Source organism: Ctenocephalides felis, unplaced genomic scaffold (assembly GCF_003426905.1).
Source record: "Ctenocephalides felis isolate EL2017-DRISC unplaced genomic scaffold, ASM342690v1 CF-g0.4_SCAFFOLD_01886, whole genome shotgun sequence".
In the NCBI taxonomy this organism is placed as follows: domain Eukaryota; kingdom Metazoa; phylum Arthropoda; class Insecta; order Siphonaptera; family Pulicidae; genus Ctenocephalides; species Ctenocephalides felis.
Genome location: NW_020538040.1, coordinates 157447942 through 157461827, shown reverse-complemented (window position 1 = coordinate 157461827; position 13886 = coordinate 157447942). Strand labels below are relative to the sequence as shown.

The window sequence follows — 13886 nt, the reverse complement described above, 5'->3', positions numbered from 1 at the left end:
AGTGATAAAAGCTTAATGTTAGCAGCAGAAGAACCTAAATATAAATGTTGACGTCGTTGGCGTGACGCAACATAATTGTTGGCAACGGCGAATCCACAACATTTGGTACCAGTGTTGGGATCTCAACATATTTGTTGTTAGCTCAAGGGTGCACAACATTATTTGGTGGCAGCGGTGGGATAATAATGTTGTGCACCCTGGAGCTAACGAAATTCGTTATTGTATACATAATCATTTAAACTTTATCGATGTTTGACATTATATTCACAAAATACTTTATTGTTACATGTTTAGATTATTTAACCCCTTAACTTACAATTTAGATTCGAAAATGTCGGTCCAAAGTTGTTCAAGCTGGCGCGGCGTTGTGACTATTTTTCCTCATATCGTACGGTTTATCACAAAAATAAAAATAATTTTGAGTTTTATAGTTTTGTATGAATAAATATTTTACAATACTTACGCCCACCATACCGGGCCATGCCCGAAATGCGTAATATTTGCTTCTGGCCCGAATATCGTACGCGGGCTATGCCCGTAATATTCACTTTTGGCCTAGATATCGCTCGCGGGCTGGCTCTGCTCGTCATTTTAAGTTAAAGGGTTAAACGCATGTGTTGTATCAATACAATAAAGTCATTTATTATACGAAATCTAACCATTTCCAAATAAAGAGCTATTATTTTCTCTTCATCGCAAAATATACAAACAATATTTTTGATCATTTTATATTTATTTTGTTATTATTAGCATTCCCAATATATAAGAAATAATATTGTGTTTATAAAAAAAAATGTTGAATGTTTATAAAAGAAATAATTAGAAATACATTTACATATATGTAGAGAATCGCTTTTTTATAACTTTACCATTTATTTCTCCATCACATGTGGTATTCAAGTGTTCGGTGTTCGGTGTTCGGTGTTCGGTGTTCGGTGTTCGGTATTCGGCCGAAGAGTATAAATGGTGCCAAATATTCAAATAACAAAGATTAACAGAATAGTGGTTACAAGTCTAGGCATAAAACTTGAATAAATTGTAGTGCTATCCACCCCTTTGTAATAATTATAAATTATATTATAAATTCTATATAACAGTCAATATGAAAGACGCAGTATATACGTTGTTGACTCACAGCTTATAGCCTTGCAACATTGTATGCAAAGATAAACACCCACGTGCAAGTCAGTAACGGTTCCTTCGACGACAAAACCACAAACTGCGTCTCAAATAAATAAGAATGAATCATTCCTAACGAACATTTCTAGAAGGATGGTTACGTCATCATCAGAGATTATAAAAGCCTGAGGATGACGAAACCAGCGTTCATTCCTAATCTAGTTTTCAATCACTTCACATCAGTCTTCACTTCAATATATTAATTGTGTATTAAGTTGTAATCAAGTGTAACCGAATAATGAAGTAAATAAAGTTAATAAACGTCTTCAAATGTTTAATTAAATATTTTCACAGTGATTTCTCAACATATTTGTTGTTAGCTCCAGGGTGCACAACATTATTATCCCACCGCTGCCACCAAATAATGTTGTGCACCCTTGAGCTAACAACAAATATGCTGAGATCCCAACACTGGTACCAAATGTTGTGGATTCGCCGTTGCCAACAATTATGTTGCGTCACGCCAACGACGTCAACATTTATATTTAGGTTCTTCTGCTGCTAACATTAAGCTTTTATCACTGTGAAAATATTTAATTAAACATTTGAAGACGTTTATTAACTTTATTTATTTCATTATTCGGTTACACTTGATTACAACTTAATACACAATTAATATATTGAAGTGAAGACTGATGTGAAGTGATTGAAAACTAGATTAGAAATGAACGCTGGTTTCGTCATCCTCAGGCTTTTATAATCTCTGATGATGACGTAACCATCCTTCTAGAAATGTTCGTTAGGAATGATTCATTCTTATTTATTCGAGACGCAGTTTGTGGTTTTGTCGTCGAAGAATCCGTTACTGACTTGCACGTGCGTGTTTATCTTTGCATACAATGTTGCAAGGCTATAAGCTGTGAGTCAACAACGTATATACTGCGTCTTTCATATTGACTGTTATATAGAATTTATAATATAATTTATAATTATTACAAAGGGGTGGATAGCACTACAAAATATGTAACGCGTTGGTAATATAACAATTACATTAATACAAACGAGCTTAGGCGCCAAAAACCTGCCGAATAGTTGCCGAATTCGACATTCGGCATTTTGCCGAATATACTATCGTTGCAAGCCTAGTTAAAATACTATGTAATATAAGGATAAAATTATAATGCAAATTACATTGAAGTTCAATCCACAAAAGGTAATACTAAAGGTGCATCTCACCTAACAAACGAGTATGAAAGAACACGATGAACAAGAAAACGTAAGATGCTCCTCACCTCATGTTTGCTTGTGTTCGTTCGTGTTCGTTGTAGCATCCTCTCTCTATACTCGTTGGCGTTCGTTCTGGTACGTACGTTCTTGCTAGTTTGCGCGCGTTCATGGGCGATCGTTAGGTAAGACGCCCCTTAATGCCTTAAAGCTGGTACTCTTTGGTCTTTATCAATGTGAATGATATCCCCAACCTAATAATAACATAAATTAGTTAGGTCACTACTAATAAAAACATTATGTTATGTAAATTTCTACATAAATAAATGATTAAACTACACACCTTAAGGCTACACGCAGGAACAAGTTCAGTCTGATTGTCAGGACCTTTTAATCTTCTATATCTCTGTGAATTAACTTCTTTATCTCGTCTATGTCTTCTCAAATCATCAATTGCTTCACGAAAAATTGTTACTGTTAAAACGAAACCCTGAAAAACAAATGTTATCAGGGCCTCTATAACACCAGAATTATTTATTAAAATGAATTAAAATTACCAGAGGCCCCAAATACGTATATAAATACCCAATACGAATATCAGGAATGAATTGACTAGTCGCGATTATCAAAAAATATAGATTCAGAAAAAATTTAAATTGTTAAATAAGTTCCTTATTTTGTTTTTTTTTGTCCAAATTTGGACTACATGATATGCACCTAAAACAAACAATAGACGTTATGTAGCAAATGCAATTAAATATTTTAATAAAACCAAACATAATATTTATTAAAAATATTTTATTGCAGGCTTGAAATGTTCACACAGATTGAGATTACGTTATATTGGTACATAGAAGATAAATTACATTTCATATATCAATACAATGTTTTGTTTATAAGTTTTGTTAATAAAATGATCATTAGTATGATATAGTATATATCTAGCAAAAGATTTTATGTTCCAAAGAAAGCCGTACAATGAAAAATCATTTTATTTTATAGATAGAGTGCTTGAAAACTAGACATTTAAATATGGCGCACGCAAGATTTTATTCATTTTGTATAAAACACTGCATCTTACGATTAGAGCCTAGTTTATAAGTATACACATCACTCTATGTATGTGTTTAACTTATGCATATAAAATTTTATATATACCTATATATTATTAACAATCGAATTCATATGAACATTGTTTTATAATTGCAAAATAAAGTATTGTAAAAGCGATAGACATTTAGTTTTCTAAACAAACAACTTGAATCTCGATGTTAATAATATACATACATAAACAATAAATTTACCAAATATAACTAAAGTAAAATCACATTTTCACTAATCATAATATCTTGCTAGGCTGTAATTTTGTTACAATAAATATATGATAAAACACCTGATATCTTTATGGTAATTTGATCTAACTTATAAATGCAGATTTAAATTATCAATATAAATATAAAAAAGCATCTGGAACAAAAATTCACAACTGTATATACAAAAATAATTGTTGTATAATTTATCTGCCTTCGTTTGCTATCAAGTTATATTTGATCAAATAATAAATAATTCAAAATTATGTTATATTTACATCTTGTGCAAAATATCCAAAATTAATTTATACATTATAAGGTATCTAAATAATATGTACAATATACAAAAACCACAATATACAAAAATAAAATTAGTGTTCGAGATGTTAACTAATACTTTACATTGCATAAACAACTTTATGTAAAATTAAATAATAAAAATAGATCAATTTTAGATACATTTTAAACACATAATTCAAAGTAATATCTTACTGTTGCATGGTATTAAGATAAAAATAATTCAACAAAATCGAGTACCAATGCACAAACCAATTGTTCAATAAATGCAATTTCTTACTCCAAATTATATATCAAATAATACTTCTTGCATTAAAAACTATATGCATTTCTAAAAATCAATTCAATTATAATTTAATATCATTAAAATTTAATATCAAATGACACAAATAGTTAAAATGGTGATGCAAGATTCTTGCTAGTTAGCATAATCAAAATTTCAAAAAACACAGCCTTAAAGTAGTCTTTTATTCAATCTCACAACTTTCTGACTAAAACATTCACACACTCAAAAACTTACATCCTCCACTAAATCAACACTTCACTTAAAAATTATTTAGGCTGTGCGGTATAGCAACAGATCAATATATACTCAATGCAGATAATAAGCAAAATATGTTTTGTAAAACCATGGAATGGAATTATGGATGGAAGAGACATGCTTAAAATACAATCCTATTTCTATCCTTTCAATATATAAACTTTCCATCAATATTAACAAAGTAGTCATGGAAATTGATGCAAAAAAATGTGTTTTTGGCACATAGGATCCATATAAAAAAAATCGAGTAGTAACTAATTTCAATCATTTCAATATAAAATATAATTAGATATATTAGCAAATACCTAAAAATAAAAGTGACTGCGACACTTTCTATTTATTTCAAATTAATATCTATTTGTCAGTTGTAAATAAAATATTTATGGAAAGTTTAAATGAAGAAAATAGCTTAATTTTAATTTTTAAAAAACATTTTTGCCGATATTTTAGTCTAAAATTTTCACTAATATTTTATATAGACAATAACTCTATGGTAATAGATTATTACAAAAACAAAATAAACATACAAATTACAGTTTTTTTTAGAAGCGTCTAAATGTTATGTAAGTGACTGTATTTAAAAAATGAGTCTAAATCGTGAAACATGGTGTCAATTCTTTATATATATATTTATATATATAAAATTCAGGTATTGATAAAATCCTAATTTCAGCTGATAATAGTGATACTGCTTCAAACAAATCTTACCTTGACAGCTGCATTCATACCAGCTTTCTTCTAATGCAGACATGAGATTATAAAATAATATCTTCATATGACCTACATAACATTTAAAATAACAACCGCTCCTTTTAACCACAACAACTCATTTCAAATGCATACACATCACAAACAAATACTGTTTTTATCATATTGCTTTCACTTGTTCGCTTTTTAGACCATAACAATAGCTTCCTGGCCACAAAACAAGAATGGAAACTGATCTATCATTGTTTGAAAAATGTCTTCAAGATATGGTCTCATCTGTTCAAAACGCCCCATGTCACTGAATTCGATAGGAAATAAGGTAGGCCACCAACAAATTGCCAAATTCTTGCTATCCATGCTATTTAGTTTAGAGTTATCAGATATCCTGAGAATAAACAATATTTGCTTATGACTGAATTTCATTGATTTAATGAATATTTAGTAAAGATTTTAAAATATTTTTTTAATTATAACAAAATTGTAATTCTTTTAGTTCGCATAAAAACAGATCAATAAGAAAGTTATGTTGTGAATATCTTGTGTAAAGGTAAGCAAATCTGATTTTAAAATAATTTAGAATGTACCTGACAAATGTTGAAATATGAACTTCAGTACAGCAAAATTCACATTTGGTAATTTATTTAGTAATCCTCGTAATGCCAACAATCTACAACTTCTGTCTGTCTTCATTTCCGAGTTCATAGACATTGGCTTAAAACCTCGTGCACCTTTATTAAATATAATATATATTCGTTTTTAAGACACCACAAAATCCTTATATTGATATATAAATATAACTAGTTGTAAGTAGCGCTTTGTCGTAAGACAAGTTGCATGAACTTTCCAATATGTGTACACAATCAACATAATCAATAAGAATTGGAATTCAGTTATTCGGATAAAATATTAAATTGTTTACTTCAAAATAACATTTTCGCTTTCACTAAAAAAATAATCAATATGATTTCCAATTGATGTCTTTCAAACATACATGTAATATTTGCAATTTTATAAATTAAATTAATTTGTATAGCTTCATTTAATCCATTTCATGTATTTTATTTAAGTGTGGTCGTCAATCAACTGTAATCAGTAGATACTTACGAAACACCACAGAACGCACATATGCTTCGGCATAGATTCCAATTAGAACCGCTCGAGCTCACGCAAAATCGTAATGTTTAATGAATTTTTATAAACCAACCGTTTATCGTACTTATAATGTTTAAGGTTATTATTTCAGACTACAAAATCCATACCATTATACAATGTTTTATGAAAAATCGTAAAAAAAATGTTTTTCAGCATTGAATTACGAGGAAAACGGCCAGGCCGCTCTTTACCAAAAAATAATCAACGCAAAATTCCAACCAATATCTTTCGAATAATTTTCAAAATCGATTAAAAATTGTGAGCTATAACGTTGACGAAAAATTTTACACTTTCCTGCTAATTACAAAAAAACGGCTTGGCCGATCGTCGCACAAAACTGATAAACACTTGCCCTTATCGAGTTACATCAAATGGCTTTTAAATTTTTGAAATCAGTCTGGTCGTTTTTGAGAAAACGTCGACGAAAGGACAAAAAACAGCTCACACAAACATACTTCTAAATTTGGCCTCATTCTAGTCAGAATGACTTGAAACGTCGAGAAAACATTTGAAACAACAATTAGCAAATCGAATTTTTTCGCGAAAACAAAGATTTCCTTTTCGAGGTTAATTAAAGCTTATACATAAAACATAAATTGTACCTGCAATATCTTCCAATTCAGCCATTAACTCCTCATCAAGCAGAGGTGGCAAACGTTTGGAGAAGAAATCCTTCAAGGCAGTAGCAACAGCATTCACAGGTATATCTAGGTTACCGATATTTACAGACGAGTCTACAAAGATAACCATAAACACAATTTTAATCCTCAAATACAAATCTTTAAAGTTTTCAAAAAATATTTTAAAATGAGATAATATATTTCAAATTTTTGAATTATAAATAATAAATCTATTATTACATACCTTCTTCAAACTTCTGAAATAGTAAGTCCACATGTGCCCTATTACCTGGCACTCTATAAATTCCTTCAGAGTCTAAACCTTCAGCTTCAATAAAATAAACACATTTTTCAAGAAACATTGGAACACCATTGTCTAAAATAATTAATGACTGAGCACCCGCTGTTGAAGAAGACTTTTGTTGTTGCTTATTTTTCTGCTTCTTCTTTTCACGTTCTTTCTCTTTCTCTGCAACTTTTCGAAGTTTTTCCTCTTTGATACGACGTTTTTCTAATTTTTCATCATCTTTTGCTTTCTGCTTTTCTTTCTTTCGTATCAATTTTTCACGATCGCATTCTTTATTGGCAAACTTGGACCCCAAACCAAACTGTTAAATCATTAGTTAATTAATATTCTTTAAAAGTATTCCTTGTTAGTAAAATAATCATAAACAATATATCTTACCATTGGTGAATTATTGTCCCTTGGTGATGAAACATCTAAACTTGAATCATCTTCTTGCTTGAATCCAAATGAATTTTGCTTATCTAAATAATAATAAAAAAAAATTAATAAATATTATTGTTTTTCATTAAAATATTATAAAGTCTACTAACTTATATAAAACTCATTTGAAAAAGGATGCATGTTACAATTATTGATGAAATTTGTATTTCTTAAGGATTTAATCTCAGATGATATTAATTTTGAGTTGATATCCATATTTAAAATTCCAGCTGTTTTCATATGTTTCTTAATATTAAACTTGCGTTGTTGTGCCATCATACGAATATCGCTTCCTTCACTAGAGTCCGAATTGTATTCACTGGCAGCTATGGAAAGATGAAATAATTTAATAAGCAGTTGCAATGAACACCTTCAACCATACTTTTCAATTACTACATACCTTTATCATTCCCATCCATAGTCAACTTATCATCGCCGGAAGCTGCAACACTTGTAGCCATTGGCGGCAACTCTGGGGGCATCACATACATCCCAAGAGGTGGTACTCGAGGTGGCTGTACTGGTATGGCACTTCGTTTTTTGCGAGCTCGTTTGTGCGTACTTGACTTACGATTTACTTTGCAATAAACTTCAGAAGCTCTTTGGCGACGTTCTAATGAACTCCATTCACTATCCGTGTCAGAGTATGCTGAAAAAATATTATAAGATAAAAATATAACTAGTTAAATATAAGTAGTATTTTGCCTTAAGATAAGTTGCCTGAACTTCCCGATACGTACACGTAATAAACTTAATCGTAGGCCTATAATAGTTTAGTAGTATGTTATTTCAGGCTACGAAAACTATTGCTATACAAGGTTTCATCAAACTCTTCTAAAAGTTTTTTAACTTCTCGTAGGGTAAGTTATAGTAATCACAAAATAATCGAAAATGGAAACTTTTATATATTTTTACGTTTCAAAGGTTTTTGAATATTTTAGCATACCTTAGAAAAAATGTATGTATGTATGTATGTATGTATGTATGTATGTATGTATGTATGTATGTTGTGTGTGTGTGTGGGCGGATACAAATTTTCGTCGACGATTTCGGAAACACCGATCAACCGATTTGAATAATTCAAAAAACATCCGAAAAATGTCATTTGGCGATCAAAAATGATCACTTGATATTTACTTGTATTGACAAGATAAACAACTGATTAAATTTTTGGGAAGGCAGGTCCAGTGGTTATGGACTCTCAATAAAAATGAGTTAAAAAAATGTCATTTAGCGGTCAAATCTTGTTTTTCAAATGATTGATTGAATTGCAAGTTATAATCGTAATTATAATAATTTTAATATGTTTTTGATAACGATCTGATTGATTGATTGACTTGTATGATTATTATCCATTGATGATTTTTTGTTTTCTACCTCAATATACCTGCATGCTTTGATTGGCGCGAACAAATATGTTTATTGAACATATGTACATTAAATTATCAGATATTTTATAGAGATTTTAATAATGTGTACACATTTTATGTAAATTTTTTGGGTTTCGTACCAAGATTTTTAATTACGGTACGGGTAGTTCCAGCAATTTGCCTTAAGGCACAATGCCATGCACCCCACTAGTTTCAATATTTATTTACAAAGAAATGGCCCAGTCAATTTAATCAACACGATTGCAACCAATATATTTTGAACAGTTTTTAAATTTTTTAAATCCATTCAAGATTAAAACATGGTCTCATTCCATTCAGAATTACTTGAAACATTAGAAAACATGAAATTAGCAACTTCACAAACATTCATTCATTCATTCATTCATTAGCAAAAACACAAACTTCTTCTTCGAAAAATTAAAAACTTGAAAATGAATATTAAAAAAAAAAAGATCTGCAACCATCACAATCTTTGTTAGAATACCTCATTTTAGTCATAATGTGTTTCCATAACAGAATCTGTTTTTATGACACAGTTTACAGAATGAAAAATAAGTCAGTTTGTTTGAGAATCACAAAAGTATATCATAAAACTTACATGGTTGTCCTTTCTCTCGCCTTTGTCTGGTTTTACTTTGCTTAAGTTTGTTTGCAAGAGCTTCTTGCTCTAAGGTGAAAGCACACTCACTATCACTGTGCCCATAAGGTGGCATTAATTCTTTAATCTGCAAATTAAATTATACATGAATATTTCAAATTAAAAATTAAGAACAAATACTATATACGACTTTCAATCTCACCTTGGCATACTCAGCTTCCTCATTATCATCTTCTGGAGCAGCTAATGGCGCATGTCCTAAAGTATTCATACCAGTTTGTGCTTTCCCACCATGTGATCCTTTAACATTTCCTGCACCAACATTCATACGTGCAATAGCTTCTGTTACTATTGAAAAATTCTTCAGGTTCAATTTTCCTGGTTGCTATCAACATAAAATAATTTTTAAGCCTTTTATCAAATTTATATATACTTATATGGCATTTACAATAATTCACTAATAGCTATTATGTGGACTATTGTGCAAATAATCCTTAAATAATCTATGAAGATTTGTAATAACAATTTTTGAATAACATGAATTATTTGCTATGCAAATATACCTTCAGTGTTTGGCTGACACCTTTAGGTCTTGATTTTGGAACAGATATACGTCTTCGTCCAGTTGTGAATGCGTGATGGCCACCATACTGTTTAATCCATTGACGAGAGGTACGTTCACCAGTCAGAACAACACCATCTAAAACATTGTATTAGAACAACAATGAAAAATGAAAAAAATATTATATTAGATTGAATAGTATAGTATTATTGTACATATCACTTTAAAATTATATTAAAAAATAACCTGAATCATGAGTAGCTAAGGATTCTCTGGAACCGCTTACGTCAGCTGAAACAAACAAGCATTTCAAATAAAATTGTTCATAAATAATGTACATGCTCTTATTAATATTGTTAATAAAAATTGAAACATACCTATTAATTAAAATATGTATTCAAACAACTAATAATGAGAAATTAACCACACTAAAAACTAAATACTGCATCAAAAACTAAGATTCAAAATTAAAATACATATATAGCTATAATATGATAAAATGTAAAAGCATATTAATAATATATCTGAATATTGAGTATTTTTATAATTGGCTATTCATAAAATACATAATCATGCACATAGTTCATGTTAAATATAATAATAATAATGAGAATAAATTAGTGTTATATCATAACAAGTTACATATGACAATAATGTAAATTAAAATGTTCTCGTTGTATTTTTCAAATATGGCGCATTGACAAATAAAGTATGTGTTTTATATAAGAAACAGCTTTAACAAATATTTAGGACAATAAAATTTTTTTGGGTAGTTATTGTGTATTGCGCTTCAGATTATTGTGTATTGTGCACGGTGAGACATTGATAAAATCCACAAACATTTGAATAAAATGCAAAGGGCTTGTAGCCTATAGATAACGAAAAGACATGGAAAAATAATCTTTATTACATGTGATCTCATCCAAGCTGGTTTGAGAGGCGGTCACGTGTTGCCTGGTGCCGTACTGTTGGTCTGGCGGTGCAGGTTCGGGCGGTGTCGTGGGCGGCGGATACACCTGAAACCCTGCACACACAACGAAACAATGCCAATTCATTCAAAACTAGAACTGGTTTAGCAATTGAATTGCTCTAAAATTTATTTTGGATATGGAATATAATATAATTTAGAATTTAAAAATCATATTACAAAATTTAAATCAACAGAGACATGGTTCAGACCTCACATGCTATTGTAGAATGCAAAGGTAAAATATACAGAATTCAATTCCATTATTTATATTTGCCACATAAACAATGAATACATTTATTGTTAAGGTTGTTTTGATATTTGTCTTTTTCTATAGGCACACATTTATCTATATCTTCCGCATTCTAAAAAAAGCGTGGTCTGAATGATGTCTCAGACAACAGTACTCTAGATCTAGCTACACAAATATATATATAAAGTATTTTACATAGTTTAGTAAGTTTGTAAACATAGTTATTAAAATTGTAACTGTTAATATAGATTAGGTATTTGTAAGGGTAGTGAGTATGAGCATCAGCATATATTTATTGGTACTTTGCAAAGTATTTAATTCTAGATTTTACACAAAACATGCCTAAATGAAGCAATGGGCATAAATGTCAAATTATATAAAATTAAATTAAATATAATTTGATTGAGAAACCATAGGTCTTATAAAACTTAAAAGAAAAAAACAACAATAGACAAGGTCAATATAAAATTGAAATAAAAATGAGTAAGCATTGATAACCAGAGTTTAAAATTGCATGCAACTAAGCATTTATCTGAGTAGATATCGATATCCTAATTACTTTAAATATATCCATATAATTAAGTATATACATACATATATTAGCAAAATGAACAATTAGAATGGAGTTGCACATTAAGCCAGTATAAAATGATTAAACATGCAGTTACCAATATGAAAATAATTAAAACCTTGGTGGTCCTGAATCCTATTAGAATCTCCATTTGTTCTAGAATTATATGGATATTGATGATGTCTCTGGTGCCTGGTGCGCTGTTCCTGGTGCACTGAATGATGATAAGATTGATGATGTCGATGTGATCCTCCTCCAATGTGAGCATATTTATCACTATGGTCACTTGAACTCATTAAATCATCTGGCCCATTTAAGGAGTCCAAAGAAATTATGGGTAAGCGTTCATAATTTTCAGATCCACTTCTGTGTTTGTTTGAAAATAAGGTTGATGTCAGTAGTTTATGACTTACGTTTGTGATGAATGTACAATGTGCACACAAAAATTTTCGATACACATACATAAAAATACATAGAAATATAAACCCAGACATATACAGAGGTACATCGTCTTTGAGTGACCCGACATACAAATGTTTCGAAATACGAGTCGACGATTTTCCAACCATAGAAATATTTTGGCTGTTTAAGATAGTAAATTATTTTATAGTTATTCATTTCAATTATATATTAACATTAATTAATTAATAGTACCCATACAAATATAATAAGGATATTTTAACATTTGATATTTTGGCTTAATAGTGATTGTACAGTTATATAAGTTGAGTTTTTTTTGCTTTTTGCACGTTTACAAAATATTATGTGCATTTATAATATAGCCCAGCATGAAATTATCCAAAAATATGAGAATGACAAGGATGTAACATATCATAGACATGTATGTAAACAAAAATTAAATAAAATAATAGTATATTTATTGAATTTCAACATTGAAAATACATAACTAAAACTACGTCGCTGAATGAACTAATGACATTTCTATGTATTCATATGGAAAAAATTGGTTCGAGATAAGAGCGATTCTATATACGAGCGTGGTTACAAAACAAATTAAACACATATATTGGTGTGCCACTGTATTATATGATATGCAACCAAACAAATATATATCAATATACTAACCCATCATTGCTCTTCATCATATAGCTGTCATTTCTTGCATGCTGGATACTATGATAATGGTCATCATCTTCATCTCCTGATACAACCATTTGGGGTTCTTCCATATTAAAAGCTTGCTCAATCTCAGGCTTTTTGTCCCATACTTCTTTGAAGAAAGGGGTGTAAAATGCAGCTATGCGATATAAACAGAGTAAGAAAAAATGATTTATGAAATTACAAAACTATTTCATGCAAATCTTGGTACTAGATTTACATACACTTACTTTTATGTTGAGAATTTGATGTAGATGTCAAAAAATGTGCTCCAAGTCTATCAGCAGTTGCATTTCCTTCAGTTATTAACTGATGACTTATATCACAGTTAAAAAATGCATTGGCACCACCACTATCAGTAACTGCCATTATCTGAATTGGCAGATTTGGTATATTGAATGAAAAAGCACTAAAACATGTAATATATATTAATAATATTACCACAATATTATTAATTGATCATATATCTCTGTATCATTTATCACTTACTTCAGAGTTGCTAATGAAGCTTTTCTTTTTGCTGAATATAATAATATAAAACCATGTACCAATTCCTCTCTGAATGCATTAGCTCCATGAAATGATGAAATTATAACTTCTACTTTGCGTTTTGAATCCCCTAAAAATGTCTCCAAAATTATACTTCGCTCACCAGATAAAAAACAACATTGGTGTGAAAACAGTGGACCAAGAATATTTTCCACGGCATACGGATCGGCACAGAACA

The 13886-nt window shown here is 30.0% G+C and overlaps 2 protein-coding genes across 2 annotated transcripts; both read right to left on the bottom strand.

Moving 5' to 3' along the window:
• Window positions 1–2540: 2540 nt before the first annotated feature.
• LOC113376115 (probable phospholipid-transporting ATPase IIB) lies at window positions 2541–5242 on the bottom strand. Its single transcript, XM_026616040.1, has 4 exons — window positions 5220–5242; window positions 2901–2955; window positions 2687–2833; window positions 2541–2597 (listed from the first exon to the last, which is right to left on the bottom strand). The coding sequence occupies exons 1-4, from the start codon at window positions 5240–5242 to the stop codon at window positions 2541–2543; spliced, it is 282 nt and encodes a 93-aa protein (XP_026471825.1).
• LOC113376113 (rho GTPase-activating protein 190-like) lies at window positions 5105–13818 on the bottom strand (the record flags this gene model as incomplete). Its single annotated transcript, XM_026616039.1, has 16 exons — window positions 5105–5611; window positions 5789–5927; window positions 6954–7085; window positions 7216–7579; window positions 7657–7739; window positions 7809–8024; window positions 8099–8347; window positions 9688–9814; window positions 9890–10072; window positions 10251–10387; window positions 10496–10540; window positions 11160–11273; window positions 12159–12406; window positions 13127–13298; window positions 13390–13568; window positions 13649–13818. Coding segments are annotated over 16 exons (2784 nt in total), but the record flags the coding sequence as incomplete, so codon positions are not given.
• Between the last annotated feature and the right edge of the window lie 68 nt (window positions 13819–13886).